General features: G+C 40.6%; 1 protein-coding gene across 3 annotated transcripts in view; it reads right to left on the reverse strand.

Moving 5' to 3' along the window:
• The window catches only part of LOC111863195, a 168,621-nt gene that overhangs the window by 83,869 nt on the left and 68,521 nt on the right, over positions 1–16,231 (reverse strand). For all 3 annotated transcript variants that reach the window (XM_023849279.2, XM_023849278.2, XM_023849280.2), the window contains exon 2: positions 3,989–5,390. In XM_023849279.2, the coding sequence (XP_023705047.1) occupies positions 3,989–4,220 (232 nt within the window). In that variant the 5' untranslated portion in view covers positions 4,221–5,390. The remainder of the gene's footprint in view (positions 1–3,988; positions 5,391–16,231) is intronic.

A 16,231-nucleotide genomic window follows, 5' to 3' on the forward strand; every position in this document is an offset into this window, starting at 1 on the left:
AAACTGACAGAAAATAAATTAGCATTAGCAGCGAGAGGATTTTCCTTGAATGCAACGTTTTAGATATTCTTTATAAATAAAAATAACATCCCATGTGTCGGTCATGTCCTTCAGTCTGACTGTGAACTAGTAGCCGCGACTAAACCCTTGACTTCTTTTTTTATTTGATTAGGGCGACTTTCACAAAAAAAAACTGTCATTTCATTCCCATATTGACCCATAATAAAGTCCAGTTTACATAAGACAATGTATGGACTTTCTCATGTATATAATAAATCGTTCATCGAATTGTATAAAGAAGCCGCACATAAGACTGACAAACTGCAAAGTTCGGCCCCGCATTGTGGAATCCTCTCTTTTCATTCTCTTTGACACGGGATTTAATTCCTTCTCACAATTCGCTTTTTTTGTTATACTGCAAACTTGTCAAGGAAAGTGGAAGGGGACAGATGTTGCCTGGAAGTTCACTCCTTTCATCGATGAGCGCCCCACCCCCCTTTTTTTTTTCTCACAGGGTACTTGGTACTGCGGCCACCCAGCCTCAGATGATAGATGATGATGACTGTTGAGCAATCGGTGGAATGCGAACTGGCAGGGGAAAACATTGTACTCGGAGAAAATCTGCCGCAGTTCCACTTTATCTACCATAAATCACACATGACCTTACCCGTATTCGAACCCGGGCCGCCGCGGTGGGAAACTGGTGACTAACTGCCTGAGCTATGGCATGGCCACATGACAGACCCCCCCTTTTTTATTGCTAGTGGGGTGGGACTAAGTCCCCTGTACTGCGGCAACTTCTGGCCTATTGTACCAGCCCCAGATGATAGGCGAGGGTGATTGTTGAGCAATTTGTGGAATGAAGATTGGAAGGGGAAACTGAAGTACTTGGAGAAAACCTGCCCCAGCGCCACTTTGTCCACCACAAATCGAACCCAGGCCGCCGCGGTGGTAAGCCAGCGACTAACCGCCTGAGCTATGGCGCGGCCCCTGAGCGACCCCTTACTCCATCCGAATGACACAGGGACATTACCAGGAGACCGCAATTGCAAAACATTTAGTGCAATTAAAAGGGTAAGGTAGCAGAAACAACTTGGCACCAATCACGAGAAACTTTATCTTCTGAAAACATAACTTTCACATTCAGATGATTATAGTTTCTATTGCAGGCTTATAATCCACATTTAAGGTGAGTTGCTATGATATAAGGAAAGTGGGAACTATTCGTGGAGGTAATTGTATGCAAATAAATCCTTCGATTGTCTTGAATGCCCACGAGTAACTACAACCAAGAAAGTTAAAAATGTGCACAGCGTAAAATAGGATCTTTAATATTTTGAATTGTTTCATTTTGGTCCGTTACACTATCAATCACCAACTACCAATAAAACCTCCGTCGAGTGTAACAATATATATTCTTGTATATATTCTTTTGTTGTGGATGCCTCTGATGATGGCTCTTTGTGAGCCGAAACATGTAAGGCAAATGTGAGGAAATGGTGACAAGAATATATATTGTTACACTCGACGGAGGTTTTATTGGTAGTTGAGGATCTTTAACTTGAGCTAAGCCACGTATTGCCGCCATAAAATAACATTTCAGTTTCACTGCTTTAACCCTTTATGTACCGACTAATTGACTCTTAAACTGCTGATGGCCCTCGTCAGCACAATGATTCTTCTCTCCAAGTTTCACAGAGCTCATGACCATATTTTATATTCTGACGGCTCTGGGAGCCTTCAGATCGCTTCAGATCTGTCCGTGTTTTAAGGACTGAATGTCTTCCAAATAATACATAAAGAAATCAGTTCGTACCTCTCAGGAAACAATCTTACGGCTCCGCCACAAAAATCAACCAGTTAGTGGTGTTGAGGAAAACAATCGCTACGTATTGTGAGAAGCTTATGTAACATACACATACAAGTACACTCTGTGAATAGAATCCAGAATTTTAGTATGTTAAAGCAGTTGGTATATACTGCATATAGAACCACTCAGCTTTAAAGGGTTAGGACTCATGAATGCGGGTAGCCTACCTCTGCCGACAATCCGCAGATATCACTGTGCACTATAGCAAGAAGTTACATTTTCACGTTCGAGTCCGTGAGGAGAAGAAACATTCGTTCATATCATAACATGAAGGTCCATGTAGGCTATAAAATTTCCCTGGTTTAGAGAACATAATGCTGTCGCAAAAATCATTTCATGTAAAGTCATGCCGGTCACGGTAGCCGAGCGGTCTAAGGTATGCACTCACTGTCTTCTCTCGCTCGGAAGCCGGGATCGTGGGTTCAAATCCCACACACGGCATGGATGTTTTGTGTGTATATGTGTTTATTCTGTTTGTGTTGTCCTGTGTTTATGTAGAGGCCTTGCGATGAACTGATCATCCGTCCAAGGAGTCCTACCGTCTGTAAAAATGATCAATGAAACTGAGAAATCAGCCCTATGCTCCAAAGTAGGAGCGAGAGAGAGAAAAAAACTTGCATTCCTTGTTCTTTATTTGACGGGATTTCACTTGATGTACAGAACTTATTTCTCATGGGAAAACGAACACAGATTTTAGAAATGATACAAATATGTGACGTCAAGCCCACTCGGATGAAACCAAAGTAAAAGACGAAAGCACTGTCTTGTCATACCTTGCTGGATTTAGATGCACGGTGCATTACAGCCAAGTTGCCGATGGTTTCGGTTCACTGACTGCACATAATTCTTTTGTTCTCTACGCTCAGAACTGGACCTATTTAGAAGGCAGTTGTCGGTGTGCTTAAGCACTATGACATGAAGGCATGTGGGGAATGAAGGTACTCATCAGGTCCTTCTTAACCTCGGCAGCTTCAAGCTCCGGCCGGATAAAGAGACCCCCGGAACCCCGTTACGCTTTGCATGCCGACTGGGAGGACCCCAGAGATGATCGTGGTGTGATGGAGTAGGTATTGTAACATGTAGACCCATTTCTAGGAAACGAGTTTACAAACACGTTTCCGTGGAGATGGATTCTTGGAAACCTATTCGTTATGGAACACATTTCCATGGATACGAATGACCAGCAAACATTTCTTGGATACCGATGTACTATATAAGAGCCAGTCGCAATGTGACTTCGACTCTTCAGTAACCCATGTGGAGGCGGGGTCGAATGCTTCCACCTTGACGCTGCAAGTCGCAGGAGGCGACGAAAAGGGAAGTCTCAAATCTGAGACAGTGAAATATGGTCGCGAGTAGCAAGGGACTCGGACCCAAGAAAGACCGCATGCAAGGGCCAGCAGCATATACAAAAGGCAAACCCGTCCTCTGATCAAAGAGGGCGCCCCACAAAACAAGACCGTAACCGTCAAGCAGTAATATAATATCTGGTCACAAGCCCCACATGGGCCTCGACACCAAGACATAGTGACTGACTGTCAGTCGCAATGTGACTTCGGCTTTGAGAAGCCAGTCGTAGTCCGGTCAGAATGGAGCAAGTCTTAGGCAGTAATTGATTGTAATCACGAAAGATTGTACAAGAAGGTGTTAATGAATCCAATCCAAAACCCGTTATTATTAGTCACGCAGCCATAAACATGTGACAGTGTAATAACCTTCCCCTGTAGAAAATCGAACCCACGTCAGTCAGTCAGTGTACTGACGGCTCTACAGCCCAGTTTGGGTCCTGGTCGCTTCTTTAAGTTTCTTAATCTTAAAAACAGTCGGTAGGAGTCCTTGGACTGGGGATCAGCCCGTCACAAGGCCGCTACATACACAGAACAACACAAACACATAATAAACTCAGGCATCCATGCCTCCTGTGAGATTCGAAACCACGACCCCAGTAGACGAAGACATTTCATGCGCGGCTACTGTGATCGGCTTGCGTATCTGCTCGTGCTTAATAACGCTTTCACATATCCATAATTAAGGCAATATTCATTAGCAACATTCTGTTTTACAGCACACTGCTGAAAGGTGTGTTTCACACTGTCTAAGAAATAACGAGGAACTTACCTTTGGCCCATCCTGTCAGCACGTTTCCGAGGTACGCCACCTTGTAGGTAGGGTCGTATTCAGTAATAGTGACTGATCTCCGCTTCCATAACTTTCCCAGTGATAATTTTAGTGAACGAAGGGTGCGTTCTCGAAAATCTTTTCCACATATACTAGTGGATCCAGCTGAGCCCGCCACAACACCACCGCCGCCATCTTGACATAACATCAGTGGCTGCTGTTGCTGAGTCATTGTTGCACTGCCCACAAACCACTCGCACTCCTGAACTTATTTCAACTTCACATTTCTATTATCTCCATATTTCGCATCGACTCTTGATAGTAAATCCTTCGTAGTGGAGATAAATTCATCCATTTTCCTTCGATTTAAAAAGCGACGAAAAATTATTCCTTCCGTTCACTACTCTTCGTATTAAATTAATTAATAAAAAATGGATTTATGTAAATGATGCTTTGGTACAATGAATAATCATGTGAAGCATTCAGAGGCTGGTGCACTGTCACCACTATGCACGTACTTAAACAGAATGCATTAATCGCTTTTAGTGCATTGGCTTTGCTAATTTCATAGTTGTGCAAGTAACTGTTTGGACACCCCTTCACATATGAATTATTTTCATTGACATTTAGCTGTTATTGGATTTTCTACTTCCACTCTTCTATTACCTTTTAAAAATCGCGTTTGAAGGCAAGTTGCCACTCACTGTGCTGCTCATTAAGCTTGCATTAATTCGATTAATCTGTATTTGACTAGATTTGGTAATAAAACACCTTCTGTCTCTTATTTCCCTACAACCTTGCTTTGTTCCCAGTGGAAAGTTATATCTTCCAAAGAAGAAAAACAAAATGAGGAAAGCAGCAATGGAGTCAGCTACTAATAATAAGAAGGAAGTGGTCACTGAGATGGACGTAAAACGTCATTTCCGTCTCCTGTAACTTCGAAGCAGTCAGACACGCGTTTTCTTCTGCTCTATCTGTAGATCGGAACACACAGTAGAGCTCCAGAGGGTTTTTCTTTTTGTCGTCAGACCACAACTTCTTTATCTTCTGTTTTAACCGAATAGGAATTTCCGCTGTACCTGCATTATGAACACAGAAAGCAACTTAACATCTCAGATTTTGTTCTAGTTCATTCTGCTTGCCCGACATTTTTTGTCGCCATGTTACAGAGCCCATCAAGTTGTTGTGTTTTATTTCTAGATCCTTCACTAACCATTAGATAACATTTTATTGTTCTGTAACCGGATTCCAAGCAAAACGAAGGACCGGCTCCTTGTATTTATTGCAACAGATAACATTTATCTATCCTGTCTTCTTCGCAAGAGTCGATCTTGATGCATTTCGATGTCGCTTCCGGTAGATCTACTACAACTTCTTGGGTGAGGCCAGTGTCGTGATTCATCTGTAAATATAAAATAAAACATGTCAGTAACTCTTAACATATGCGACGCAGCGTCATGGTATAATGGTTTACACTAATTGCTTTGTTTTCAGGAGTTACACTGTTTAAATCTTCACCTTGGGATCTGATGCCCTGGTTAAGGTTTTTTCGTGATTTGTTTCTCTTCTGTACAGGGGAAAATGCTAAAAATATACCTTAAAAACTAGTCACATTCATTTCAAAAAAAGGTAAAGCTATCCCTGTAACAGGCCAATAGGATTGTGAGATGTCGAGGCTCACACATATTCTCTAGAAAATCGGCTCACAGATGGCGGTAAGTTTGTCAGCCTTACGCGCCGGCCGCCCTTTATTCCCCAGGAAGATTCCTGGTATTCATTTCTGTTAAGAGGCTGAGTCGACCACAGGGCCATAGTGCGGCTGGAAGGATTAGGTAAATTGCAAAAATCCACCTAATCGGGACTTGAACACTCGACCTTCTGGCTTGTAGCATAGTTCCTCAACCAACTACGCTACCGTGTACCCCCACATTCTTTTCAATCCATTCATAATCATCGATCATCAAGTAATTTGCTTTTGGCACTATATTGTGTACTTAAGTCATCAGAATCGGCCTGTAATTAGACGCCGCGTAAATCCCCTACGCATTCCTCGTCTTTTCCTACCTACTCGCATGCTCAGCCCACTGTATCCTCCTAAATGTTGCTATTCTACCAATGCCAGGCGATCTGTATAAATCTCAACGTTCCTCTTAATGTAATATCCTAAATTTCTGATTTGCTTCATCCTTTTTTTTTCCTTGGCACTACAGCCCCAGCGCGCCTAGGCCTACCTCCATGAACTTCTCCGTTCACTTCGGTTTTTCTAGATCTTAAACATTCGGTAGGACTCCTTGGGCGGGTGATCAGCTCGTCGCAAGGCCTCTACCTGTAGACAAACACAGAAAAACACACACAAACATCCATGCCCTGAGTGGGATTCGAACCCACGATCCCGGTTTCCGAGCGAGCGAAGACAGTGCATGCCTTAGAGCGCTCGGCCACCGTGACCGGCTCATCCTTATTAGGTCCATATATTTTCTCAGGAACACTGTATTGGGACATTTAATGTAAAATAACACGTTTCACACCCATTCAAAACAATCAGCAAAGTAATTCATTTATATATCGTGGTCGTCAGCGTTTTGGAAAGTACTCGTAGATGGTAGGATAAAAAATTTATAAACTGAATAACAAATCCCCCATAATTTATCCCTCTCCTAACTTATAAAAGTCACAATAACCAATAACGTCATTGAAAAATGTCCGCTCAAGAAAGTAGAAAGTCCTTATTTCTAACACGGATTTTCGAGGATGGGTGCCGGACGGCTGCGCTTCAGGAATTTTCGCGTTAAGCTACATTTTCCTCGGAAAAGGGGCTACGGCGTAAAGGGTGTCCCGTTTACCTACCTTTTATATGTATTACTGTGGTGTCGTATAGTGTTCGTTTTCTGAATTACACGACTGTCAACCAATGGAACAGATAGGCCGTAAACGCATACTGCTTTTGAACTATAGATCTTTTATGATCATCTGGCAATCACACAAAAAGCGGAGAAAAACACACGGAGAAAAGGTAAAACCGTACAAAAAGAATTTTCCTTATACAGCATTGGCTTATACACGAACAAACTGTGAGAAAGGCTGTAAAATTTGAGAATAAGAACCAGACTGAAGACGACCTCATTATTCTTCTTCAGAAGTACGTTTAGAAGACCGCTACGGTACACGCAGTTCCGATGAAAACGGTTCAAGAGATCAGCAAGAAAAAAAAAAAAAGATACCAAACCTCGCAAGAACGAAATGTCCATTCACAAATCCAAAACGCACAAACATACATATTGTAAGGTGTATCGGTGACTAAAGACGGGGTTCGGATTGGTAATTGGATTTACTGACAAATTGCAGGTCATAACTACAATTAATTATAACACTTCCAAGTTTACTGTAATCATAAGACATAAAGTCTTCTATATTGTTTACACTAGTCGTTTCTAGGTAACAAGACCTAAACAATGGCTATTCCTCTGCAAAGTTTTCCCTATCCGTTCCTGGCAACGGATTTTAACTGAGAAACTATAACAGTCACACTCCAGATATCACTGCACTACAGCACACGTTAAGTCTCCACAGGCCGACTTCTAATTCTTCTTCAACTCTGAACTCCCCGTGGCTCTCTCTTACCGAGAACTGACTGACTCGTAGCAAGTCAAAATCAAATACAGTCTAGTTTTCGTGGGGCGCCCTCTCTGACGAGAGGATGGGTCTGTATTTTGTATATGCTGCTGGTCCTTGCCAGCGTAGTCTTTTTCAGGTTCGAGTCCCCTGGGATTCGTGACCATAATTTACCGTCTCAGATTTGAGACTTCCCTTTTCGTCGCCTCCTACGACTCGCCTCCACAAGGGTGTGACTCGTAGCGTCGATTGTCTTAAAAAATAACTCATCTGCAAGGACCCCAAGGAAAACACCGTCTTCTTTCGTTAAGGATGACTATTTACAGCTTCGCTGCATGGCAATAAACATCCTATTTTTCCATGCGTTTGCTTGGCGCGGACCACATAGAAAACATAGTTTCCACTATATTCTTTTAATGTTCTTAAAGGGGATGTTTAACGGTCGTCGCATAGAGACGGCAGTTCTTCTATTGTTGCCTGTGTTCGTTGCCGTGAGAATGTTTAAGTACATTCCTCTATTAACATCCTATATGTCACAATATATTACCGCTGCATTGGACGATTTTGGTACATGCGTCTTAAGAACCGTGTAAGAATCTAGAGGTAATGAGCTGCCGATTGTAGAAAAATCAAGAGAAACCTGAAGAAGCCGATTAATTTTAAAACAGGACAACGCTTCGCTTCCAGCCGATGTTTTCATTCCTATCGAACTTAGCCCGCAAGGTTTCGCCTCAAGAGAAATACGTATTCTGCTGCATCTACAGTAAGCCTTTGTCAGTCATGTCACCTACTCGTTAGATGGCCTTTCTTCTGTTAGATTAACTGAAAATGTAAGTTCTCCGTGGAGACGGAATAATGGTCGATGTAGAGGCTGGGAAAGGCGGGATTCAGACCCAGGTGAGGCCATGTTATAATGCTATGGCTGCACCGTTAAACCCAGCCATCCGGAAGTCACGAGCATCTCCGCTTCATTCTTACTGTGGGCAGCGAATTACTTTATTTTTGCGATCTGCTTTACGACATTGTCAGTATCTCAGACTACAAAGGGATGATTGATGATTAGGACTGTAACAGATTTGTAAGGAAGAGGTCCCAACCGAGATTCGAACCAAACAGCTCAGTACCAGTCTAGAGAGCCAACCTCTACATCAACGTGTAGGGTTTGCGAATTACTATAAAAATGGGTAAAGCTGCATCTGTGCGTAACTAATTAAGCACTACACAATGAAGATGTATGGGGGAATGGATGTATAGATCCACGTTTTCTTGACCTCGGTACTAGTTGGAGGTAGCTCCGGCAGCTTTACCTCCGAAGAAAGAGACACGATATAAAGTGATATCAAAATTATTGCCTGATGAATGAAAAATCTTGTTAATATTGAGGCAGGTAGTTTATACTCTGTTGCTGTGGCTTGAAGATCTTTAATCTATAATTCTAATGCTCATGTTCTAAACCTTTCGAGTATTAGCAGTCTATTTCAAAAATGCACTTTAATAATTGTAGTTTTAGGCTTCATCACTTGAGAAAATACATAATAACGAAAAGATTGTTACGAATTCAGCAACCGCTGTAAATTAATTCACGTCACAACAAATAAATGTATTTGAAACGTTGTGGCATTTGTATGAGACAAAACGAGCAAGTCGGCAGAAGGTATATTTGCATATTTGTACTGAGTCACTTAATGAGATGGTTGGTGTTGTTTCAGAGATTGGATATCTTGTAGCGATATAATTTTCAGTCTGGTTCCACATTCGACTTGTTTCGATACTTACATTTCAATGAAACAAATGCAGAAAATCAATTTCCACAAATAAATATTGTGTATGAAGTTAAAAGGAATTTCGCAGCCTTATCAGCCAGTTTTGGATATTCAGAACGAATATGCAACAAGAAACCAACTTAGGTGTCTTTGTGCGAAGACAAGCTTTAAAGAGGTGTCACACGAAAATTCTGTTAGGCTGTCTTGTTTCTGTGATTAAAGCATTATTACCACTTACGAAAGTGTTTCTAAGCTAGTCCTGTGGGAGTTTTCACGAACCTATATTTCGATGCTTTGTAATTGTTCAAGTATGTCATCTGGTGTGTCCTATAGTGATTTGTGAAGCGTGTAGAACAGTGAGAACATAATCTTTACTTGTAGTTATGAATTGTAAGATTTAGATAAATCCGATTATCAATCCAAAACCCGTCTATAGTCATTAAATCACGTGACATTATATATACATATATACGCGCGGACACCACTGAATAATTTAGTGGCCCCCACCGGTCCGCAACCCACATGTTGGGAACCACTCTTGTACCTGATTATTATATCAGCTAATTACGTGCAGGAAACAGAAGAAATTTCATTACTCATTTAATGAGACTATGTTGCAATTGCGATACTTGTGAATATATAGTTAGTTAGAACTGCAATGCACTAGTTTTCCTTCTGTAAAATGAACTTAGGCCCTTGCTTTAAAATACATACCAACCTCACTATTCGTACTCGTACTCGTATATTTCATATTGCCACGATTTAGGGGGTTTGTGTGACTTGTAAGAGGGTTCTGGATTGGATGATTGGATGATTGGATTTATTGACACTTGTACATTTACACAGTCCGGGATTACAGGCAATTATACCGCTATTTTTCTTGGCACTACAGCCCCAGTGGGCCTAGGCCTACCTCCATGAACTTCCGTTCACTTCGGTTTTTCTAGATCTTACACATACGGTAGGACTCCTTGGGTGAGTGATCAGCTAGTCGCAAGGCCTCTACCTGTACACAAACACAGAAAAACGCACACAAACATCCATGGCCTGAGTGGGATTCGAACCCACGATCCCTGCTTACGAGCGAGCGAAGACAGTGCATGCCTTAGACCGCTCGGCTACCGTGACCGGCAATTATAGAACTATAGTTATTCTAATTCCTTTCTTGCCATTTCTGCAGCTACCAATTCCAAGACTCAACTCGACTATTCCAGACTACTGTTTGTACTCCGTTGTACTCCGTCTGCTACAATTACTCTTGTCCTGCCGAGCACCTCTTATAACCATTATGCACAGACCTCACGAACAACACACCCTGTTGCGGTAATGTGTTTACCGACCCGTTGCCTAGCAAAGGGCATAAACGTTATGATATTAAAATGTCTAACAGAGTGATACAATGTTAAATACCACAATTTTACTTCCTGTATGAATGTTTTAATCCTAGTTGGTACCGGATTAATGTTGTACCCGGAGACAGAATTTATAATATCAGTCCCCTTTTTATTTGCCTCTGAGTCTGAACAACCTAAGTCAGAAATCCTAACTTTTAAAATAATTACACACACTCTCGAAAAAAAACAGGTAATATTCTATTTCATCCAAGTTTTCTACACGATCACAGTCGGATCCATTTAAAAACAAAGCTATTCTTGTAACAGGCCGTGGAGGACCATAGGGCTGTGAGCCGTCGAGGGGCCCACATTTTCTAGACAATCGGCTCACAGATGGCGGCGAGCTTGTCAGCCTTACGCGCCGTCCGCCCTTAACCACCCAGGAAGATACCTGGTACTCATTTCTGTTAGAGGCTGAGTCGAACCCAGGGCCATAGTGCGGCTGTAAGGATTAGGTCAATTGAAAAATACAATTACCTCATCAGGAATCGAACCCGCGACCTTCCGGCTTGTTACATAGTGCCTCAAGCAACTAATTTACCGCGTGCCCCGAGGATCCACTGAGAAAGACTTGTGAACTATTAGACCTAATTTTCATTGCAAGTGATGTCAGACATGACATCGCTAAGAATCCGTCAAATTTACTCGTACATTGAATTTTTATGGAAGGCTAAATATGGACAAAACAATCAGTCGAAAAGTTTCATACACGGCTGATCACAGCATGATGCGTTCCCGTTAGTTAGTAGATTACACACTGTGCGACGAATGTTTGGCCAGCAGCTAACCTGTCTGTTCACACGTCTAAGTTCAGAAACTACTGAAAATATTTCGTTGAAATTTGACAGTAGGATTTTCACTGTAAACATGTAAGGTGAATTTAATTTTGGACCATAGTGGTCCAACATAAGCCCTAGTTTATACAAATATTAAATCGAAATCTATCGATTATAACAAAAAGACATCGTACTAAAAATATGCGGAACTTAGTATATGGGAATACACATTTACAAGATTTTCGTAATAAGTTTTCATGAGGGTATTCATTATTCGGTGACGCATAGAAGCTTTCGCCAATTCAAGATATGAAAAATTTACCGGGAATAACAGTCACAACATTTTATTACAGGTTTTCTCTGTGATAGATTAAGCCAACCTAATTCAGTTTCTTGAAGCTCGTGTCTTATATGTCAGTATAAAGGGAGAGACAATTAGTGAATACAGAATTTTTGTGGAGAAACTGCCCGAAAAAAAATTGACTTGGAAGACTAGAAAGGAAAAGCGAGGAGTAACATTAAGAGGGTTCATGAAGACAGATTACGAGGACCTCAAGAACATGGAAGTTGCTCAAGATCGTAGCTGACGGAAGAGCTAATGTTAGCGGTGCTGAACTTTTCGGTTTTACTATTACAACATTATTATAAACACACTCATGCCTTTTTTGGCGATTTGAACAGAAATGAGTCGCCGGACGGCATTTTTGTAAAAACGGCGTAAAAAGTAATTTTTTCCCTATTTCGTATATGCAATTATTTAAAAAATCAGTTTCAACAAATAAATGCATGTATTATGATTAATTATAAGGCCCAATTTTAAACGTTTAAGGATATTTATGCAAGTTTACCGGAATCTATTTCCAGATTCGGATATCTGCTAAGCTTGGAGCGCTGCACATATTGTGTTCCAGGCTTATATTCCTGCAGCCTTCGTCACGTTATTGACGTGTCTCTGCGGTAACGTAACTGAATACTTCGTTGAAGGGATATGCTTATCCAACCAAGACATCGGCATGAACAATGTATTACGTTACGAACCCTACAGACATATACACATCATAGTAAGGTAAAGTTGTCCCTGTGCTCAACGAATTAAGCACTACGCCATGGATGTATAGATCCACATTTTCTTGACCTCGGCACTAGCTGGAGGTGAGTGGTCAGCTTCACGCCCCTGCCGATTTACCCCGGGGAAAGAGCCCCCGGTACCCATTGTATAGGAGGGTGGGTGGAACCCAGAGCCCGTCTGGACGATTTGGAGAAGAGAAAATTCTTGACCCTACCGGGACTCGAAATCCGACCCCTCACTCGTCCATCCCATAGCCAGTCGCTATACCGACTACGCTACTCCGGTTCCTCAGCATAGAATAGAATTATGGTACCATAATCTATGGTGTTTCTGGAATTATAAGTAGCCGAATAATCCACGTAATGGTCTTGAAGATACAGAAGAATCAACAAACATGGGAAATTGAAGTTCCGACTCGGCAGAGGACTCATATAGTTCGGCCCTTGCACCGCGACCTACAGTGGTCTATTGTGCTTCCCCTTTTTATTATCCCCTCAGCAAACCTGCGCTTCGAATGAATTTAAGTAAAAGTCACAGAAACCAACGCGTAACAATATGATTTTATCAGATGTTCTTTAATTCAACAAAACTGCAAACAGAATTATTTGCAAGATTCAAGAGTGCCCAGCACGAGACAGCAAACTCCTTACTCACAGGTAAATGTACCATTGTCATCAATAGCTATAAGCTATTGTCTGGTTAATTCGAAGAATATTATTAGACATGAGCTGTAATGTGTTCCTTTCGGAGCTCGTTAATATTCTATAAATCAATGGAGTAAAGATATGAGCATACATAATAAGGTCAAGGCATTTATTTTCATCAGAAAACACAGCACGTTCTTTGTGCAGCCATTGTCTCTCAGCTATGCCTTGGCTTCCCTGCAGTCGCGATTAAGAAGCGATTACCATACGCGGTACATTCTGCGTTCCTTTAAGTTGCTTCGGAGAAATTCATGATCCCGTATGAGACTTGGCAGCGTTCAAAGTTACCGACCGTTTTACGATAAACGATTCCATGGAAAAATACTTCAATGCGCAGATTTTGCCCTTTGAATTTTTATACATTATAAACTTATAGGCATCTAAAACATATATTAGAAGAAGTTATACGTTCTAAATGCTGAATTGCCATAAACTCTTGTTCATATCTACACCTGGGAACTAGGTCATCATAAATAGAAAATGATTTTAAGTAGTTCTCGGCCTAGATATAAGGGCAGAATAAATTAAGTACATATTCATAGCTGGTCGTCAAAAGGGAGAACAAAGTCATATTTGGAAGATGGCTAATAGAGCCTTAAAAAACGTGGTGAAGTTGAAATACCTGGGGACTACAAATACAAATTGAAATTGCATTCACGCAGACGTCACGAGCAGTTTCAGTTCGGAATTTTCAACTTCCCGTTTTCTCTATAAAAACTTAAGATTAAATTATAAAAAACTATAATTTTACACACTGCTTTAAATAGTGCGAAACTTTGTCTCTCAGTCTAAGGAAGAAACACAGAATTAGGAACAGGAGGTGATGAAGAGACTATTCAGATGCAGGGAAAATACGGTGGAAAAACTTAGGCGAGAGAAGCTTTGTAACTTGTGCTCTTCAAAATATATTATTAAAATGTTCAAGTAGAGTTGTATGAGATGATTAGGATATGCAAAACGCATGAGGACGAGAAATTCATAGCAGAATTTCAGTGGGAAAATTAGAGGCGTTGATAAGAGGATAGTACTAAAATGGATATGAAAGAAACAGGGTGTAGATTATATTCAAACTGAGGATGGGGTCCAGTGGCGGTTTCTTCTTAACACAATAATGAGACTTCAGTGTTCCATAAATGGCGAGGAATTTCTTGATCAACTCAGCAACCTTAAAGATTCTCAAGAAAAATCTCTCCTCTGTGGAATTACGCTGTTATTCGCCGCCAAGAACGCAGAACTTTCTTCAGAGCTTCTGTTGCTAATTCGATATTAAATAATCTTGCCTTTACATTTCATTACATCACTTGAAACATGTTACGCAAACGAATGCACGAGACCGATTTTAAAACATGCAAATGTGTAATACCTACGCAATAAAACCAATGATTAATTTACAAGCTTCGCGGTTTTCCCTTATGTAGGCGCGTATTTATGTAACAGTATGTAAACATGTCCGTCAATCATAATTATTTTACATTTTCAGAAATAACTGATACAGTAAAACTGTCGATAAATCAATTCAGCTTATTAAAATATTTTCACGCTACACGTTCCGGTCCTTTATGACCATCAGCAGGCGTTTATAAACAACAAACTGTTTCCATGTTCATTGGTACGATAGGCCAGAAGTGGCCGCAGTACAAGGGACTTAGTCCCACCCCACTAGCAAACTAGCAAATCCATGTTCATTACTAACATGCGTGACGCAATGGATTCATTCCTAATATTTATTTTGTTTGCATCCTGTTGCGTGAATTATAGTACAATTCACAACATAAAACCTTCTACATGTTCAGCCGTCAACGCAACAGATGTTTTATTGATTGATTTAAATTCAACACTGCATGTTTCGACCCTTAAAGTGTCATCTTCAGATGCACGATTAATCACTGACTTGTAACGCATGGTCTTATATCAGCATCTCCTAACAATGCATTTGTGTTGTATTAAACATATTCCCGGTTTACATATGTAATAGATACCTAATGATGCACGTCCATATCCTATGTGTACTTTTAATTATTTAATTACATTCCAATTTAATTGCATTGAAATTAAAATATATGTTTGCTAATATTCCTGTCATATAAAAAGTTTTAACATAATATTTCGATATATACTAAAACACCTGTTGAACATACAGAGCCTGTATATAATTATTATTCTTTTTTAGTTTCGTTAAAAAAGTGTTTGTTATGTATAGAGGTTTTTGTGGGTGAAGTGTAGTAGTAACATGTTTCGCAATTTTGTCCTTATAGGGACGTGGGTGTTGTTTGAGTGTATGCTTTTGGTGTAATGGTCGTTTGTGTGTTTTTAATGGATGGAATAGGATGTTTTGAATTCTGGTGCTTTTATGTATATATTGATGTTATACGGGTATGCGCTGTTGGTGCTGATGGCCATGTGTTGTCCTGCTTGGGTGGTTTATTATTCTTGACGTTCTGTTGTGGGTCCACTGGTCGTTTTCATATTTGCTGTTCTTTGTTAGTAAGTTTTTAGAGTAGTGGAGTTTGTTTATGACGCAGTTTCTAGTTTTTTGTTGAGGTATGACTTAGTTGCTACTGACATTGTGAAGTTGTATCAAGTTATGTTATTGATTATGAACTCAAACTTCGTAACATGATATATTGCTAGGGTGTGAGGTTTTGGCCTACTGCCAGTTCACGAGCCAGAAGACAATCCTTTCATACCTGTCCTCGACTGCTTAACCATTATATACACAGTTACCCACCTTACATGCAGTTCGCCCGTTCTTCTACATTTCATTCCATCCGAAAATCATGTATCTTGTCCCTCATGTTTCAGGGGGATAAAAACGTATTACCCATATTTAAATACCTTCCCGAAACAGTTCTTTCAATTAAATGTATTATTATTATTATTATTATTAGACTTTGATTTTATGTTGTGTTTGCCCATAATGTAATT

Source organism: Cryptotermes secundus, unplaced genomic scaffold (genome assembly GCF_002891405.2).
Source record: "Cryptotermes secundus unplaced genomic scaffold, Csec_1.0 scaffold517, whole genome shotgun sequence".
NCBI lineage: Eukaryota > Metazoa > Arthropoda > Insecta > Blattodea > Kalotermitidae > Cryptotermes > Cryptotermes secundus.